This window comes from Salvelinus sp. IW2-2015, linkage group LG1, assembly GCF_002910315.2.
Source record: "Salvelinus sp. IW2-2015 linkage group LG1, ASM291031v2, whole genome shotgun sequence".
Classification (NCBI taxonomy): Eukaryota; Metazoa; Chordata; class Actinopteri; order Salmoniformes; family Salmonidae; genus Salvelinus; species Salvelinus sp. IW2-2015.
Genome location: NC_036838.1, coordinates 3,478,401 through 3,494,609, shown reverse-complemented (window position 1 = coordinate 3,494,609; position 16,209 = coordinate 3,478,401). Strand labels below are relative to the sequence as shown.

The 16,209-nt window shown below is 43.2% G+C and overlaps 3 protein-coding genes across 5 annotated transcripts in view; 2 read left to right on the top strand and 1 right to left on the bottom strand.

The window, feature by feature from the left end:
* The first annotated feature begins 882 nt into the window (after positions 1 to 882).
* On the top strand, positions 883 to 6,970 carry LOC111982341 (ATPase family AAA domain-containing protein 5). Its single transcript, XM_070433671.1, is given in 16 exon segments — positions 883 to 1,757; positions 1,883 to 2,233; positions 2,417 to 2,513; positions 2,602 to 2,690; positions 2,862 to 3,010; positions 3,530 to 3,695; positions 3,849 to 4,046; positions 4,339 to 4,478; positions 4,582 to 4,675; positions 4,768 to 4,832; positions 4,939 to 5,143; positions 5,299 to 5,441; positions 5,561 to 6,173; positions 6,176 to 6,365; positions 6,604 to 6,753; positions 6,891 to 6,970. Coding segments are annotated over 16 exon segments (3,498 nt in total). The 5' UTR covers positions 883 to 967; the 3' UTR covers positions 6,949 to 6,970.
* Positions 6,971 to 7,353: 383 nt separating this feature from the next.
* Positions 7,354 to 9,621, bottom strand: tefm (transcription elongation factor, mitochondrial). Of its 3 annotated transcripts, none has more exons than XM_024013645.3 (4): positions 9,486 to 9,621; positions 8,580 to 9,049; positions 8,267 to 8,416; positions 7,354 to 8,077 (listed from the first exon to the last, which is right to left on the bottom strand). In XM_024013645.3, exons 1-4 carry the CDS (start codon positions 9,526 to 9,528, stop codon positions 7,637 to 7,639), a joined length of 1,104 nt encoding a protein of 367 aa, XP_023869413.1. In that variant the 5' UTR covers positions 9,529 to 9,621; the 3' UTR covers positions 7,354 to 7,636. The 3 variants fall into 3 exon arrangements, with proteins under 3 accessions (XP_023869413.1, XP_024003633.1, XP_024003623.1); XM_024147865.2 differs by lacking the exon at positions 9,486 to 9,621 and adding an exon at positions 9,207 to 9,372 and having other exon boundaries at positions 7,354 to 8,047; XM_024147855.2 differs by lacking the exon at positions 9,486 to 9,621 and adding an exon at positions 9,207 to 9,371.
* Positions 9,622 to 10,030: 409 nt separating this feature from the next.
* Positions 10,031 to 16,209, top strand: part of LOC111982138 (arf-GAP with dual PH domain-containing protein 2) — a 12,375-nt gene continuing 6,196 nt past the window's right edge. The window contains exons 1-9 of the mRNA XM_024013770.3: positions 10,031 to 10,262; positions 10,903 to 11,033; positions 11,206 to 11,297; positions 11,573 to 11,661; positions 11,856 to 11,968; positions 15,517 to 15,663; positions 15,758 to 15,841; positions 15,973 to 16,035; positions 16,154 to 16,206. Of these exons, the coding sequence (XP_023869538.2) occupies positions 10,184 to 10,262; positions 10,903 to 11,033; positions 11,206 to 11,297; positions 11,573 to 11,661; positions 11,856 to 11,968; positions 15,517 to 15,663; positions 15,758 to 15,841; positions 15,973 to 16,035; positions 16,154 to 16,206 (851 nt within the window). The 5' untranslated portion in view covers positions 10,031 to 10,183. The remainder of the gene's footprint in view (positions 10,263 to 10,902; positions 11,034 to 11,205; positions 11,298 to 11,572; positions 11,662 to 11,855; positions 11,969 to 15,516; positions 15,664 to 15,757; positions 15,842 to 15,972; positions 16,036 to 16,153; positions 16,207 to 16,209) is intronic.

Genomic DNA, 16,209 nt, shown 5'->3' with positions numbered 1-16,209 from the left:
CTGTTTAAATGCCAAAGGGGGTGATTTTCAGTAAGTTTCTCAGTTCTGCGTACATTTTTTTTTTTTGCTGCATCATTTCAAAACTTTAAATGCCAAGCGGTGTATAAGCCTTAGCTGTGTTTTTGCGTTGTGTGAGTGCACAAATTGAACAAAAGCAGTAGTTTTGGTGCTTCGTTGGACAACTTTTCCCTCAACTCCATGGACCAGTCTTTTACTTCCTTGTACCTTTATGCACGTTTTTGATCGGCTGGATATAAGGGTAGAAAACAATCAATTCACCATATTGTCAAACCACCGTTGAAGTCGTGAATTATGTTATAAACTTTGGATATGGGGATTTTATATTTAAAATAAAATACATTTGACCTTGTCAGTTTTCTTTATTCAACTGATATCAACATTCATGAAAAATATAGAACATTTTAATATATTCAGAAAATGTAGATTAGCTTACTCCCAAAGGTTTTGTAACTCCAGTGCCTAGGGGCGGTACCAAATATTCATGACGTGGTACTCAAAATGCTGTCTGATTGGTTGATCTGGGTTTGGCGCGTTTATTTGAACATACGGAAGCGGTAAGTTACACAACATTTAAACATTTGGCTGCGTGTGCTGATTTATTTTTAAGGAATAGCTAAATCATGAAATTAGCGTGAACGTAAGCATGTTTAAAGTAACTTTCTCGGGAGGCTATCATTGACTTGTTCAGAAGCTCATATCAGAAAGTAAAGTTCTCTAACTAGCTAAGTCTATGTTGTTACAATGTGTCAACGGTTGTGAAAGTGCTACTTTATAGGTATCTATTACAGCACCTGCTGCCATCTGGCACTACGAAGACAAAAGTGAAAGTAACTTTAATTTTGTCTTCCCATTATAGTGAATGATATGAATGCCCTATTGATGTTATGACAGTAATGGTGACATCTTCAGAAAGGAATTTGATTTTTTATTTAACTAGGCAAGAAAGATGTGGTTATCGCCCTACTTGGCCATTGAGAAGAAGGCTGGGTGCTCAAAATCCAACGACATCACAAAGTACTTCAGTATAACCCCACAACCTCTTGGGAGGAAGAGCCTAATTTCTGAGCAGGCGAAAGAGAAACCTAAGATGGTGCCTTGTCATATTGGGGGGTCGTCTGATGAGGTGCCTCTCTCTGTGTCACGGTCAACCAGTAGGCTGCACAGATTCAAGCAGAACAGATACCCCGAAGCAAGAACAAGCCTCATCAAGGATAGCTCCTGCTCAGACCCTCCTAATAATGTTAAAATGATTTCAGAGTCAAACTGCTCCAGTGCTGACACGGCATTCAGGGGCAGGGCAGTGATGGGGTCAGTGGACCTGGCTCAAGTCACTGGCCGATGCCATGGAGCAGGAGTTGGACTCGGATCTGGTCAGAGTGAAATAGCATYTACCCTCACAATTCAAGCAGCGGTGCAGTCTGCCTCCGGGACAACCAGGGTCTCAGATGAGAAAGTGGCAACCATTTTCACCAGGAAACGGGACACTAATAAGGCCAATAGTCCCCAACACTCAGAGAGATGGATTTTGAATTGGTGTTCCAGGTCAACACTTAAACACAACCAGACTGAGAGGAAGGGGTCAATTACTTCTGGTTGGAGAGATAAGTTGTCAGGGTCTGCCCGCAAGGGGACTCTTGAAGAGGTCAAATTGTCTAACCCACTGTTCCCAGTGAGAAGAGTCTTCACTATGCTGCTGAAGAAATACAAACATAAAATTCTGGAGTCGGAAAGTCCCGGTAAGATTGAGAGACTATAGTTAACTCTATTCTATCTGTGTCATGTTCTTATTGTCATGTATACAGTCTGTGTGGTGCCATATTCTAGTATCAGATTCAGTCTTATTGGTCGCCTTTTCTTTCAGAGACAGAGATAGGCTCTACATCTCCTAGCTCTGTAGGAAAGAGGAAACATCAGAATGAGAAGGAGGACCCTGAAACCGTACGCAAGCGCCAAAGGTCTAGCCCGGGGTTAGAGGAGACCAGCTTGACTGGGTATAGTCCCTCTTTAGAAGACCAAGTCAGGGGGTCTCTTATCCCCTCTTCCAGGGGTCAGCCTAGAAGAAGCAGGCTGAGCCGAACACAAAGACTCAGGCGGCAACAGCAGGAAAGTCAAGGTCTGGGGATAGGTCATGAACTGATCCCTAACCCACCAAACCAAGCAGAATCTCCTCAGAAGGTTTATCCTGCCCAACCACAGCAATGCCTTAGGACAGGTGATGATTCCTAATACATTGTAGTTTCAACAACAATCAGTATTTACTTTTCTTTGTCCAATTTTGTATGTCCTAACTATGTATGTCCTGGACCACGAGAATACAGAGGTGCTTTAGCTCTGTCATTGATTGGGATCTGCCATTGGTTTTTAAAATATGTACCTTTATTTTTCTGTTGTGAAGTTCACAACATTGAGGATTTGCTGTGGACAGAGAAGTACCGCCCTCAGCACTCCAGTGAGGTAATAGGCAACTCTGTCTCTGTAAAGAAGCTACACAGGTGAGTTGCTAACACCACTGCTAGCTCCTCCAATGTTTAGCTTTTATAGTATGCTGTCTTAAATGCATTTCCTTATTTCTGTTTGCAGTTGGTTAAAGAAATGGAAACGGAGAGCTGACTGTGAAGAGAGGAGAAAAGAGCGAGACAGGAAACTAGAGGAGAACGCCAACAGCAATGGTAAAAATAAAAAACTTTTAGATGTTATGAATTGATGGGGGAAAATGTGTAAAACAAAAACCACCAAAAATAAAACCACTGTATTATAAAAAATAAAAAAAAACATCACTGACGATGAATCTTCCATGAATAACATTGATTGTAGCGTTGACCTCCGGTTTGGCTGTGCAGACTCGTGGGACTGTGGTGACTTCCAGGGAGAGGCTAGAGTGGAGGAGGATGGGGAGGAAGATCTGTGTAGCACCATGCTGATCACAGGACCTCCAGGGGTGGGCAAGACTGCCTCAGTATACGCCTGCGCTCAAGAGCTAGGCTTCAAGGTCAGTGTGGGACTACTTGGAAGACCTACAGTTCCATTCACGTGTAACCTTTTATTTAACTAGGCAAGTCAGTTAAGAACAAATTCTTATTTACAATGACGGCCTACACCGGCCAAACCCGAACAACGCTGGACCAATTGTGCGCCGCCCTATGGGACTCCCAATCACGGCCGGTTGTGAAAAGCTGGATTTGAACCAGGGTGTCTGTAGTGACACGTCTAACACTGAGATGCAGTGCCTTAGACTGCTGCGCCACTCGGGAACCCGAATAGGACCTACTGATTGGTGTTAGAATATGGTACAGAGACATTCCTCTATTTCTAACTTTTAAATTACAGTTTGTGGGTAATTGGATAAGATGGGTAAAGCAGAGAACCAGGAGAGGCTGGCTCATGTTCATTCAGTCATATGATTCACCAAAACAGGTTAGCTTTCATACGGGTGTATCCAATCATCTTCTAAGCTGTGTAATATAAGTAAGATGGCTGTCTCGGCTGCTCATTTCCTTGGCCTCTCCAGGTGTTCGAAGTGAACGCCTCCTCCCAGCGCAGTGGTCGCCACATCCTGACTCAACTGAAGGAGGCCACCCAATCTCACCTGGTGGAGATCCAGGGAAGCACCACCTTCAAACCATCTCATCTCAGTAGCTACAACAACACTTCAACTAAATCTGACACAGTAGCTGGTAAGCACACCCCGCTACTGAAAAGTATTTTATTGCAGTCTAAGCACAACCATCTACTGAAAATCACTTATTTAAAGTGACAGGAACTATTTTGTATGGTGTTTGTCCAATGGAGACTGTGGGTTACATCTATTTTGTGCTCTCCTCACACAGGTAAAGTGGCCTCTCCCAGAAAGGTTTACTCATCCTATAGGAAGGGGCCTCAGCCCCCTCGTAGCTCCCACCATAAGAGAGGTGGCAGTGCAGCCTCCATGATGCTGGCTAACTTCTTCAAGAAGAAGAGTAAACCAGAGATCACAAACTTAGATGGCCCTTCGTTATCTACAAAACAGGATGAGCACCTACCAAACAGTTAAGAAAAACAGGAAACACCTTGCAAGTTTAGTTAACCACACATAGGCATGTGTGGATCTTAGGAGGCTGGTGGGAGGAGCCATAGGAGCACGGGCTCATTGTAATAGCTGGAATAGAATTAATGCAACAGAGCCGACCGAGGGGTTTCCATATGTTTGATGTGCTTGATACCGTTCCATTTATTCCATCAATTACAATGAGCCCGTCCTCCTATAGCTCATCCCACCAGCCTCCTCTGGTGTGGCTATGGTTAGTCTTTTTATTTAATTGTTGATATTATATCCTACAGTTTTTGTCTCTCTCAAGACCGTGAAGAAGGCAGATATTATTAACCCTCCGTTAGTCAGTCAACTGTCACCAGACATTGAAGAGCCACCAACAGGTAGCCGGAGTAAAAGGATGTCCACATCACTCATTCTATTTGAAGAGGTAAACCACACAGCAGTCCGTTGTATAGCAGTGCTAGGTTGCAGACTAGACCGCATAACTGTAGTTTTAATGAAGTGACCGAGCTGCACCTGCTCTCCCGCAGGTTGACGTCGTATTCGATGATGATGTGGGATTCCTCACAGCAATCAAGACCTTCATGACGACAACCAAGAGACCTGTGATACTGACCACTAGTGGTGTGTGTGTGTATATGCTGCATACTGAAAAATGTGAATTCAATTGGATTGAAAATGACAAAGTTGAATCATAACACGAAAACTGTCTTCAGATCCCTCCTTCAAAGCAAAGTTTGACGGCGACTTTGAAGCGATCCTTTTTAAAACCCCTTCAGTAGTAAGTCAAGCATCTTGGCACCATTGCATCCCCTCAACTAATGTGCATGATATGGTATGAAGCTGCTACTCCATTTTGTTTCTGTCTGTGTCGTGCACCCTTCCAGGTGAATGTTTGCAGTTATCTGCAGCTGCTGTGTCTGGCTGAGAACGTCAGGATGGATGCTGGGGACATCACCTCTCTGGTGAGCCTAAACCAGATAGACATTAGACGTAGCCTACTGCAGCTGCAGCTCTGGGCCTGCAGTGGAGGAGGACAAGCATCTCAGAGGGCAACCCCACTGAAGGACCCTGCAGGTGGTGTGCATGGAAGTGAGTGATGACAAACTATTAACTGACTAACTTCAATGGCTAGGTGTGGTAGTATATCACATGTATTGTGACCCCTTAGTTTTCTTGGTCCCTGTCTAAAAGAGTTTACGTCAAGTCTTACAATTGAATCACTTGATTGTTTTGGTGAACCCTAGCTCTGGATGTTGCTGCAGTGGAAGACATTGCAGTGGGTGAAAATACTTCTCCCCGCCATCCTCCCTATGACGTGGGCTGCACTCAGAGCATGCTGGGGCTCCTGAACTCTGGCCCCAGCCATGACCTGCAGACCACTCTAAAGGCACGTCACCTCAGAGGCCCTGTGAACTTGAACTAGATGAACGTCCAATGCTTTTATTCAGGTAACAACATTGAATGTCAGTATAACTGTATGAGGTGCCTTTCTCTTTGATTCRTCAGTGCCAGTCCTGMGCTAAACCAGACATCATCAAGCTGATGGAGATCCTTACTGAGAGCTGGAGGAGAGGTGTAGCTTTGCTCTACTTGAACCTGGAGCTCCTCCTTCCCCTACCAGTCAGGACCCATCCCAGTCCTCTCCTCACCCCAAAGAAAGTGACTTGCCCTAGGCTTCAGAGTGAGCCAACACCCCCTGACATCCACCACCCTCAGATCCTGGATCAGACCAGTCCAGTTAAGGTGTCCTTCGGCTCCAGGCTGAGGAGAAAGAAATGTGTGCCTACATCTGATTCCAGATCAGCTCACAMCATGTTAGTAAAGCCTTACAGAGCCTCACTGTCTCTGAGGAGGGCTCATCCAAGTGTATCAACTATTACTGAGACTATTAATGACAAACTTCAAACTGAGAAGGCGGCAGATGGCTTGGTGTACCACTGCTTAGATGCAATAACTGACTTTATSGACCTCATGTCCTTCATTGATACCRCRCTACCGAGTGAGTCTRCACATAAGGCTGGCCCATGCAGACCAGGGMCTTTTCTCTGGACAGGGYCGGAGGTTAAGGATGGACTGCTAGATGAGATGAGGATGGGGGCTGTAGGTGGTTGTGTGAGAGGACATTAGAGATCCAGGCTGCAGTAGAGGGCCTGGGCTTCCACAGGTGCCTGGCCAGGGTGTCTGAGGGGTGGGCTGGATCCCAGAGGCTGGAGGGGGAGCAGAGGGGGAGGGTGATGGAGAAACTCACCCTCCCTCTCGCCCCACCCAGACAAAGTTTCAATGTCAGTCAGACCACTTCCTGTGATCCTAGGTGAGTGCAATTTCCTGATTCTGGTATTTTTTCACTGTAAGAAATGCGTTGGCGGCTCAGTCCTCTAAATTACCATACATGCTTATGTGAAGTTAGCACTCAAAGTTTGTAATGTTGTCAGAAATGAGCATTATTGCAAACAAAACCTTGATATTAGATTAAACTTAATAGAACTTTCATTGTAAAGCTCCAGTTCCATTGTGTCAGTGTGGTATCTGAACAGCAGTTTGTCTTCCAGTGTGGTCGAAAGGAGATGTGACATCATCAGAACCGTCCTCTCAAGCAGAGCCTTCTGCACCTTGGGAAACAAGCAGGCTGTTGCCTTGGACTACCTACCTGTCCTCCGCACCATGTGCCAATCAGAGAGAACTCAGCAGGGCCAAGGCAGGTGAGTCAATACGCTGCATGAGAGCACCGTATTAATTTCTACTAAGAGAAAACAACGTTATAATTAAAAAGATTGCTCAGATGACTTACAAATACTGATTTTGTTGTACGAATGCTGTTTCTGCATTACCTCCGCAGTATTCACCTGGGCCTCCCTAAGGCTACTGTGAGACTCCTTGCAGATGATTTCCCATGACAATGACCATTGAAGCCAGAAAGACTACACAAACAGATCTACAACATTTCTGGCTCTCTACACTGGATGACAGGAAGGTTAATGCTATCATCTCCCTATGTTAATGACTTGTGATTTAGTGAATGTAGCCCATGATACATTTTGCTGTACATTCATATTTTTTTTACATTTTGTGAGAAGTTTAAGTTTACTGTATGCATTAAATGTAATCCTATTTTTATATTCATGCATAAAAATAAAAACATGTATTTGTTACTTTATATTTTAATCTGGTTCAGTGAGTTGGTGTTTAAAATCAGTGGTATTTCAGGCTTTGAAGGCATTAAACATTTGCCCACAAAGGTACAGATGCATGTGACAAATCATCACTGTACATATTCAAGCTTATTCTGCTTTACTAGTGGCCCTGAGAACATTTCTATTAATGAGAAAGTGAAGAACATGATGTGTGGTATCTATACGAGGAGAGGCTTGAGTTCAGCTGCTGGGGCCTGAACTGACCTCAAGTGCAATACCATCTGAGTCTACAGGTGGGAAGTGCTGTAGTATACATTTAATGTAAGCTAGTGTCAATTTACATCAAGCCTCCAATATGCAGGTCTCTCTGGTTAGCTCTTTGAACTTCGACCCCACCAGGTCACGTACACAGTCAACCAGTTTGAGTCTGGTGGAAATTGTCGCTGTAACATTAACTCGATTCACTGAGTAGCTCGTAAAACGCCACAGCCTGCAACATGGCGTCACACAGCTCCTCCCCCCGACTCCGCCCGCCCATCTGGAAGGAGTTCCTGTATTTCACCAACAGGTTGTGAGGGAATGTCACCCTCGGAATCTTCTGAGTCACTGACTCCGTCATCATCCGTTGCACCGCCTGGGCCCCGCTAGTGCGGGAGTCACCCACCATGAGGCCAAAATGGCGGCCGACGGCGGTGCGCATCATGTTGAGCACCTTGGGTGGAGCAGTGATGTCAGGCTGGGTGTAGCGGGGCTCCAGCAGGGCAAACAGCATAGCCTCCACTGTACGCATGTGAGCCATTACTGGGTACAGGGCAGTGTTCTGAAGGGAGATTGATGGCTTTTCCACAACGAAGAAGTCAGCCTTGGGGAGATTGGATACCACAATGGAAATCTGGTAATGAGATGTGATTCAGTACAGGAGTTAGGCTATTTGGATATTACAGTCAATGATGTGCTAAGSTGAAACCTAGCCCTGCGACATGGCTGTAGACTGACACCATAGGAGTCTGCACAGTCATGTGTCAGTGCTAACCTACTTACCCAAATGCAAGAATACCTCAATCGGAAACATTCAACTTACGTCATCCAAGTAGGCAGAAGCCATGTAGGTTCCCTTCAGAAAGTTGTGGCAATCCTCATGTTTCCACTCCAACACGTTCATGCCACGATCCATGTGCGCCCAGGCTATTTTATTCACTCCACACACAATGGACACTATGGAATTTGCTTCCTGGAAGAAAGGTGGATTAATACACATGTAATAACACTGATGTAGTATTTATGTGGTGACGTGACTGATGGGGTACAGACAGTGGTGACTGACCCTGTGGGCTGCCCAACTGTGCCATCAACATCCAGACCTCAAGGCCATCTGTCTAGCTAAATCATCTTACATCTAGCCAGGTCCTTTCCACCTCTGGTCTGATGAACTTGGCTAGCTGGATCTTTACTTTTCTTTTCTCCTTCTTCTCCGGAGGGTTGAGGATGGAGTTGAAGACAATGACAGCACTTTTGTGTTTCAGAAGAGGCACATTTATGACGCTTTCGAGATTTTTAAAAGGTCCATTTCTAGTCCTGTATTCCACAATGTTGACAGACTTGCGGCCACGAAGGAGCTTGACAGCAGCAAGCTCCGACTCTGCCGCATTGTTGAGGAGCTGCAGAATGATATCTCGCTGCTCTGACGTGTAGTATGCGTCCAGCGACTTGTCGTCGCAAATAGTAGTAGATGAAGAGAGGGTGTCATTAAGGGTTTCAAAGCCTGCGACTGGGATCCGACTCCTCCAACAGCACGTGCAGTTGAGATACCGGAATTCTAGTTTGGGGAGTGAGCCCTGGGGTTGGTAGAATAAGCCATACTGCCCTGCAAGAATAGATGGAAACACATAATAGGGGGCGGTATAATTTGTGGAACGTTCCAACAGGAATCTGTTCCAAAAATTTCGTAAAGTACAAGGTTGTCAACAACGCATAATGTAGCATGATCAATTCAACTAGCTGCCGAAMAGGCATCAACTCACCACGTAGTTTATTCTTAATGTTTGTCCATAGGCTACCAGAGTGAGGACATACATTTTTCGGAATAAATGTGGTGAGTGAAACATTCATTAATTAAATAACCCACTCCCTACCCAGTATCAACTTTGTATGCGGTGTTTGTTGGCAACCTTGTTTCCGCAGTTTTTGGAACAGATTCCTGTTGGAACGTTCCACAAATTATACCCACCCGCTAACAAATAGCACCTGAAAAAAATAAGTTACGAGAAATTTGACAGCTTGAATTAAACATTTGTGCATACCTCTCCGGACGATTAAAGACATAAATCGCCTTGCAACCCACATTGTAATCGTGGTTTTACAGGTAATTCATTCAAACTTTTGCCCTTTAGTTGTTCGCCGAACTCACGCCGATGCGGAAACAAGGATCACGCATACTACGTTCCGAGGCACTTCATGTTCCCCCGCTCTCCAGGTTATTTATGCTGCATTTGAAATCTCACAGATTTTCATCTCAAGTGCAAACTTCTTCAAAGCTGTCTTCGTTTTTATATATTAAGATATTTTATTTATTTACATTTCAATATGAATATGAATTAACTTTGGTGACATTTTCAAGACATTATATGTTATCTCGATATATTTTGTTGGAATATATACTATAAAATCAAGTACAGTTGTTTTTCTTAGATATTACTATTCTGTCAGGCCTACTTGTCCGTTTATAAATTATGCGTAATATATGGTAACGCTTTTTTCACTTCCACTACTCATTGTTATTTGATAGTGAGTGTTTGTGTGGAGAACAATAAACGTCATGTTGCTATGCCAGTGAGAAACGTCGGCCAGTGACCGCGGTCAAGTGCAACAACAACAAAACATTTCCTGACACCTGTTATAGAAGTAACACATTTGAGTGAATGAAAAGGCATGGACCTAAGTAAAATAAGCAATTCGTTTGTGGGGACTTGATTGAGGCAGAAGAATAGCCGATTTACTTATGGAGAGAAATAAGAAGATTCTGCTTGATATGGTGAAACAGCCCAGCAACGACCATTGTGCCGACTGTGGGGCCCCTGGTGAGTTATATTATATAAAATGCATGTTAAACCATGATTGATAGCCTCTAACATTTGACATGTTTGGGTTACCATTGTGGTTAGGATATGGTACAGATAGGAACTGTAAAACAAAAGTTTAAAGTAGTAAAATATTGAGGGACCCRCAAACAGAAGCTATGTCTTCTATGTGACTATTTCATATTAATGATCGACTATTTCAGTGTGATTGTCAAGACATGTGAGTTATATTTGCATTTGCTTTTATTTCACTGGATTTCACTGCTGATTATGTTCTTACTACGACTGTGATGTGGTTGTCTCACCTAGCTATCTTAAGATGAATGCACTAACTATAAGTCACTCTGGATAAGAGCGTCTGCTAAATGACTAAAAAGTAAAATGATTACAACCATGGCATGTTTTAAAMAACTTATTTTGGGGGAAGTTATAGTTCGTTCAGTCAATGATTACAAGGGTTCCTCCTTTCCAGTAACTCTCTACAACTCATCAACCAACCTAGAAAAAACAACCAATCAAGGCATGACATACTACAAAGTCCAATATCCAAACTATAGTAATGTGGTACAAAGGTATACAGGCTGCAAACATTTCAAGTGTCTGATTGATTGATACAGTATCATATTACTGCTATTCACAGAGCCAGACTGGGCCTCATACAAACTTGGTGTGTTTGTATGTGTGAACTGTTCTGGGACACATCGGGACTTGCCTACCATCAGCCGGATAAAGTCCATAGGCTTGGATTTCTGGGATGATTCCCTAGTAGAGGTACAGTTTAACATGTCACAATAGCCCAGTAGGGTACCAAGGACCTTTACACCTTGAAGGATGTACTCTCAAGATCACTCAATAGTCACAATCCCTTTGATGTTGTGATGTTATAACATGCTTCTTATGTTATTATTATGTTATAACGTTCCTATTATGTTTCTAATTGTAGTTTATGAAGACAAGGGGTAACGCTGCAGCCAATGCGTTCTATGAGAAGTGTGTTCCGCCGTTCTACTACCGGCCACAGGAGAAGGACTGTGTGTGAGTGGAACTATATCATGTCTTCATTCACTCCCTCAATTTAAGGAAGTGTAAATTGTGATGACTTGACAGTTGTTCATTCAGTGGAAGGATGTAGTATTATTTCAAGAGAAGAAGAAGAAACATCTTGGCGTCAATTAGCCTACAATTGATTGAGTTGGCAAATACTACAGGGTTTGTGGTCGAAGTTGAGTCATATATTCAACACAAAAAGTTAGTATTTTTAAAATATTCGTTTTTGTATTTCAATCWTTAACCTTTTGGTTCCCTGACAGTGTTCTTAAAGATCAGTGGATACGTGCTAAGTATGAGAGGAGAGAATTCACAGGAGAGAATAACTCCCTTCAACAAGTTTATAGTTCAGGTAAGTGCTAAATGTTGACAAGCCTTCATGGATAAGTCTATTTATTTTATTCAAATTGTCTAGGAACACAAGACATTTCCATACATCGCTGTCTACAGAGCAAGACATAGAACCAAATGTACCAGAATACTGCATATGAAAAGACGAGGGATACTAACTAAATCAATGTTTTGTATTGGTTGGATCCCATTCAGGACTTTACGAAAGAATACTATGGAAGAAAGGCAAGGACAACAAGCAGTTCRTGAAAAGGAGATTCCTGCTCTCTGAAACGGACTTCACCTTGAGATACTTCACCAAGGAGGATGTAAGTTGGGTGAAATGCAGAAGACACATTTCAGTTGAATGCATTCAGTTGTACAACTGACTAGGTATCCCCCTTTCCCTTTAAGTAGCTTCTCTCCATCCTCTTCGATCAGARAACCCAGCTAACAAAATGTRGTCCTGGGGACGTGCCCAGAACGCTTTGGAAAAGTCACAGGGAACATCCCCTGTTACTTAAAACAATGGGACTCCCTAAATCTCTCTCAGATCATTACCAATCCCATGAGGTATGACKCCAAACACCCAGAAAGGCTACTCTCCTTGATGTTATCCTAACAAATAATCCTGATAGGTATCAGTCTGGTGTTTTTCTGTAGTGACCTTAGTGATCACTGTGTTCTGAATTGGCTGCTCAGTTAAATGACCTGTACTGATTTGTCATAGACGCTTGCTGAAAAACTTTAATGAGAAACCTTCCTTCATGACCGGGCCTCTGGAAATTAGCATAGAATCRGCTTGATCCCCTCTGTCGAAGATGCTTGGACCTTTAAAWAAAATATTTTCAGTGGTATTGTTAACAGGCACGCCCCCATAAAGAGAATGACCATTAAAAACAGGTTCAGCCCCTGGTTCGACTGTGATCTGGCAGAGTMACTTCACCTCAAGAACACTATTTGACGAAAGGATCTGCACACAAATACTCAGGCTGACTGGCTGTTGTTCAGACAATTGAGAAATAGTGCACTCAGGCTATATGGAAGGCCAAAGTCAGTTACTTTAAGGAGCAGTTCTCTCTCTGTGGGTCTAACCCAAAGAAGTTCTGGAAAATGGTGAAAGCCCTGGAGAATAAACCCTCCTCCTTACAGCTGCCCATGTCCCTTAATGTTGATGATGTGGTTGTTACTGACAAGGAGCGTATGGCTGAGCTCTTTAATCATCACTTAATTAAGTCAGGATTCCTATTTGACTCAGCCACGCCTCCTTTCCCATCCAACACTTCCTCATCTCCCAGCCCTTCTAATGTGACTAGCCTTGATGCTACTCCCTCTTTTRCCCCTTCCTCGCTACTCAGCTTCTCCCTGCAGGCGGTCACTAAGTCTGATGTGCMAAAGGGGCTCCTTAAACTTGACCCCAAAGAAACATCTGGGTCAGATGGTTTACATCCTTTCTTCTTTAAGGTTGCAGACCCTATAGTTGCCTAGCCTGTCTCTCCTCTCTGGGGAGGTTCCCAGTGCTTGGAAGGCAGCCACCTTAAAGGGGGAGATCAAGCTGATCCTAACTCTTATAGYCTAGTTTCTACAGTATCTTGCCCTGTTTATCAAAGTGTTAGAAAAACTTGTCAATAATCAACTGACTGGCTTTCATGATGTCTATAGTATTCTAACTGGTACGCAATCTGGTTTCCACTCTGGTTATGGATTTGTCACTGCAACCATAAKGGTCCTAAATTATGTCATCACTGCCTTTAACTCTAAGCATTGTTAAACTGCTATCTTTATTGACTTGGCCAAAGCTTTCYATACGGGAGACCATTCCATTCTTGTGGGTRGGCTACGGTGTATTGGTATCTCMGAYGGGTCTTTGGTCTGGTTTGCTAACTACCTCTTTCAAAGAGTGCAATATGTAAAGTCAGAACATCTGCTGTCTCAGCCCACCTGTCACSCCAATGCTCGATCCCAGGCTCCACSCTCTTCTCAATTTACATCAACAACATACCTCAGGCAGTAGGCTCWRATCCACGTACAGTGCATTGGGAAAGTATTCAGACCGCMTGACTATTTCCACATTTTGTTACGTTACAGCCTTATCCTAAAATGGTTTCAATTGTTTTCTTCCGCTCATCAATCTACACACAATARCCCARAATGACAAAGCAAAAAAWATATATATATACATTTTTGCACATGTATAAAATAAAAACTGAAATATCACATTTACATAAGTAATCAGACCCTTTACTTAGTACTTTGTTGAAACACCTTTGGCAGCGATTTCAGCCCTCCCAAGTCTTCTTGGGTATGACGCTACAAACCTATGGGTAGTTTCTCCCATTCTTCTCTGCAGAGCCTCTCAAACTCTGTCAGGTTGGTTTCATCAGACCAGAGAATCTTGTATGTCATGGTCTGATAGTCCTTTAGGTGCCTTTGCAAACTCCAAGTGGGCTGTCATGTGCCTTTTACTGAGGAGTGGCTTCTGTCTGGCCACTCTACCATAAAGGCCTGATTGGTGGAGTGCTGCAGAGATGGTTGTCCTTCTGGAAAGTTCTCCCGTCTCCACAGAGGAACTCTGGAGCTCTCTGACCAAGGCCCTTCTCCCCCTGATTACTCAGTTTGGCCGGGCGGCCAGCTCTAGGAAGCGTCTTGGTGGTTCCAAACTTCTTCCATTTAAGAATTATGGAGGCCACTGAGTTCTTGGGGACCTTCAATGCTGCCAGTAATTTTTTAGTACCCTTACCCAGATCTGTGCCTTGACACAATCCTGTCTCGGAGCTCTATGAACAATTCCTTTGACCTCATGGCTTGGTTTTTTGCTCTGACATGCATTGTCAACTGTGGGACCTTATATAGACAGGTGTGTGTTTCCAAATCATGTCCGATCAATTGAATTTACCACAGGAGGACTCCAATCAAGTTGGAGAAACATCTCAAGGACGATCAATGGAAACAGGATGCACCTGAGCTCAATTTCGAGTCTCATAGCAAAGGGTCTGAATACTTATGTTAAATAAGGTATTTCTGTTTTTAATTTTAATAGATTTGCAAAAATGGCTAAAAAACCGGTATTCACTTTGTCATTATGGGTATTGCGTGTGATTGATGATGATTTTTAAAAATGTAATCTAATTTAGAATAAGGCTGTAATGTAGCAAAATGTTGGAAAAAGGGAAGGGGTCTGAATACTTTCTGAATGCACTGCATCCACTTATATGCAGATGATTACAGTCTTATACTCAGCTGGCCTCCTCCCCAGATTTTGGTTAGAATGCTCTACAACAAAGCTTTCTTAGTATCCAYCAAGCTTTCTCTGCCCTTAACCTTGTTCTGAACACCTCCAAAACAAAGGTTATGTGATTCGTTAGGAAGAATGTCTTACTGACACTGGTGGCTGCTTCGCGTGATGTTTTTTTTTTTATCTCTACCATTTTGCCCTTTGTGCTGTTGTCTGTGCCTAACAATGTTTGTGCCATGTTTTGTGCTGCTGCCATGTTGTGTTGCTACCATGTTGTGTTGTTGTCATGTTTTGTGCTGCTACCATGTTGTGCTGCTGCCATGCTGTTTTGCTACCATGTTGTTGTCTTGCTATGTTTTTGTCATACTGTGTTTCTGCCATGCCGTGTTGTTGTCATGCTGTGTTGCTGCCATGTTGTGTTGTTGTTTTAGGTCTCTTTATGTAGTGTTGTGGTGTCTCTTTTGTCGTGATGCGTTTTGTTAATTTCTTTTATATTTCGTCACAAGAAGCCTTTCCCTCTTGCTAGGCCATCATTGTAAATAAGAATTTGTTGTTAATTGACTTACCTGGTTAAATAAATGTTAAATATAAAATACCTGAGAAGGGCTCATCATAATGCCTGTTGTGTATTATTGACCCTAGTCCAAGAAGCCCAAAGCAGTCATCTCTATGAAGGACKTCAATGCCYTGTTCCAGCCGGAAAAYATAGGCCACGCCCACGGGCTGCAAATCTCCTACCTGGAGGAAGAACGSACCAGAAACCTGTTTGTTTACCATGACAACAGCCAGGTAATAACCAATGACAAAACTGAATTGAAACGTTGTCATGAAGACATCTAGAGATTTAAAGACTTGGGTTCAAATTTTTCTCTCCTTCTTCTAGGAAATTGTGTCCTGTTTCAATGCGATTCGGGCCACCCGGTTTGCTTACCTCAAGAAAGTCGACCCTAATTCCAGGGAGTGTGATGTGAGTACAAACTGTTTCAAAGTAGAAGTCTTGTATCGCCGTAACTGACATGATATGTCACAGGTGACGTCATACTTTCAAGGATTTCCTTTGTACAGATCTGTCTCCTTTCTATGTTTTTGCTTGTGCAGCTTGTACCTTTGATAACCAGAAGTAGCATTAAAGAAGGKTACATGGAGAAAACCGGCCCAACGGTTAGTAATCCATCAAATTKATTMAACATAGTGAAGTTTTAAAGTGATATACATCGAGAGCACCAGAAACTCAACSTGTATGATGGTCAGCCAGGACTGATTCTGTGTCTGTTCTTAGCAATGGGAGCCATTCAAGAAGAGATGGTTCATCTTAAACTTAACGGACAGAAAGCT

Excerpts from the sequence above, each read along its gene's own strand:
- tefm (XM_024147855.2), bottom strand. The coding sequence starts at position 9,294 with ATGAATGTTTCACTCACCACATTTATTCCGAAAAATGTATGTCCTCAC. Across the intron at positions 9,050-9,206 it reads CATTAAGAATAAACTACGTG|GGCAGTATGGCTTATTCTAC; the intron begins GTGAGTTGATGC and ends CTATTCTTGCAG. Across the intron at positions 8,078-8,266 it reads CTTCTGCCTACTTGGATGAC|ATTTCCATTGTGGTATCCAA; the intron begins GTAAGTTGAATG and ends TCTCATTACCAG.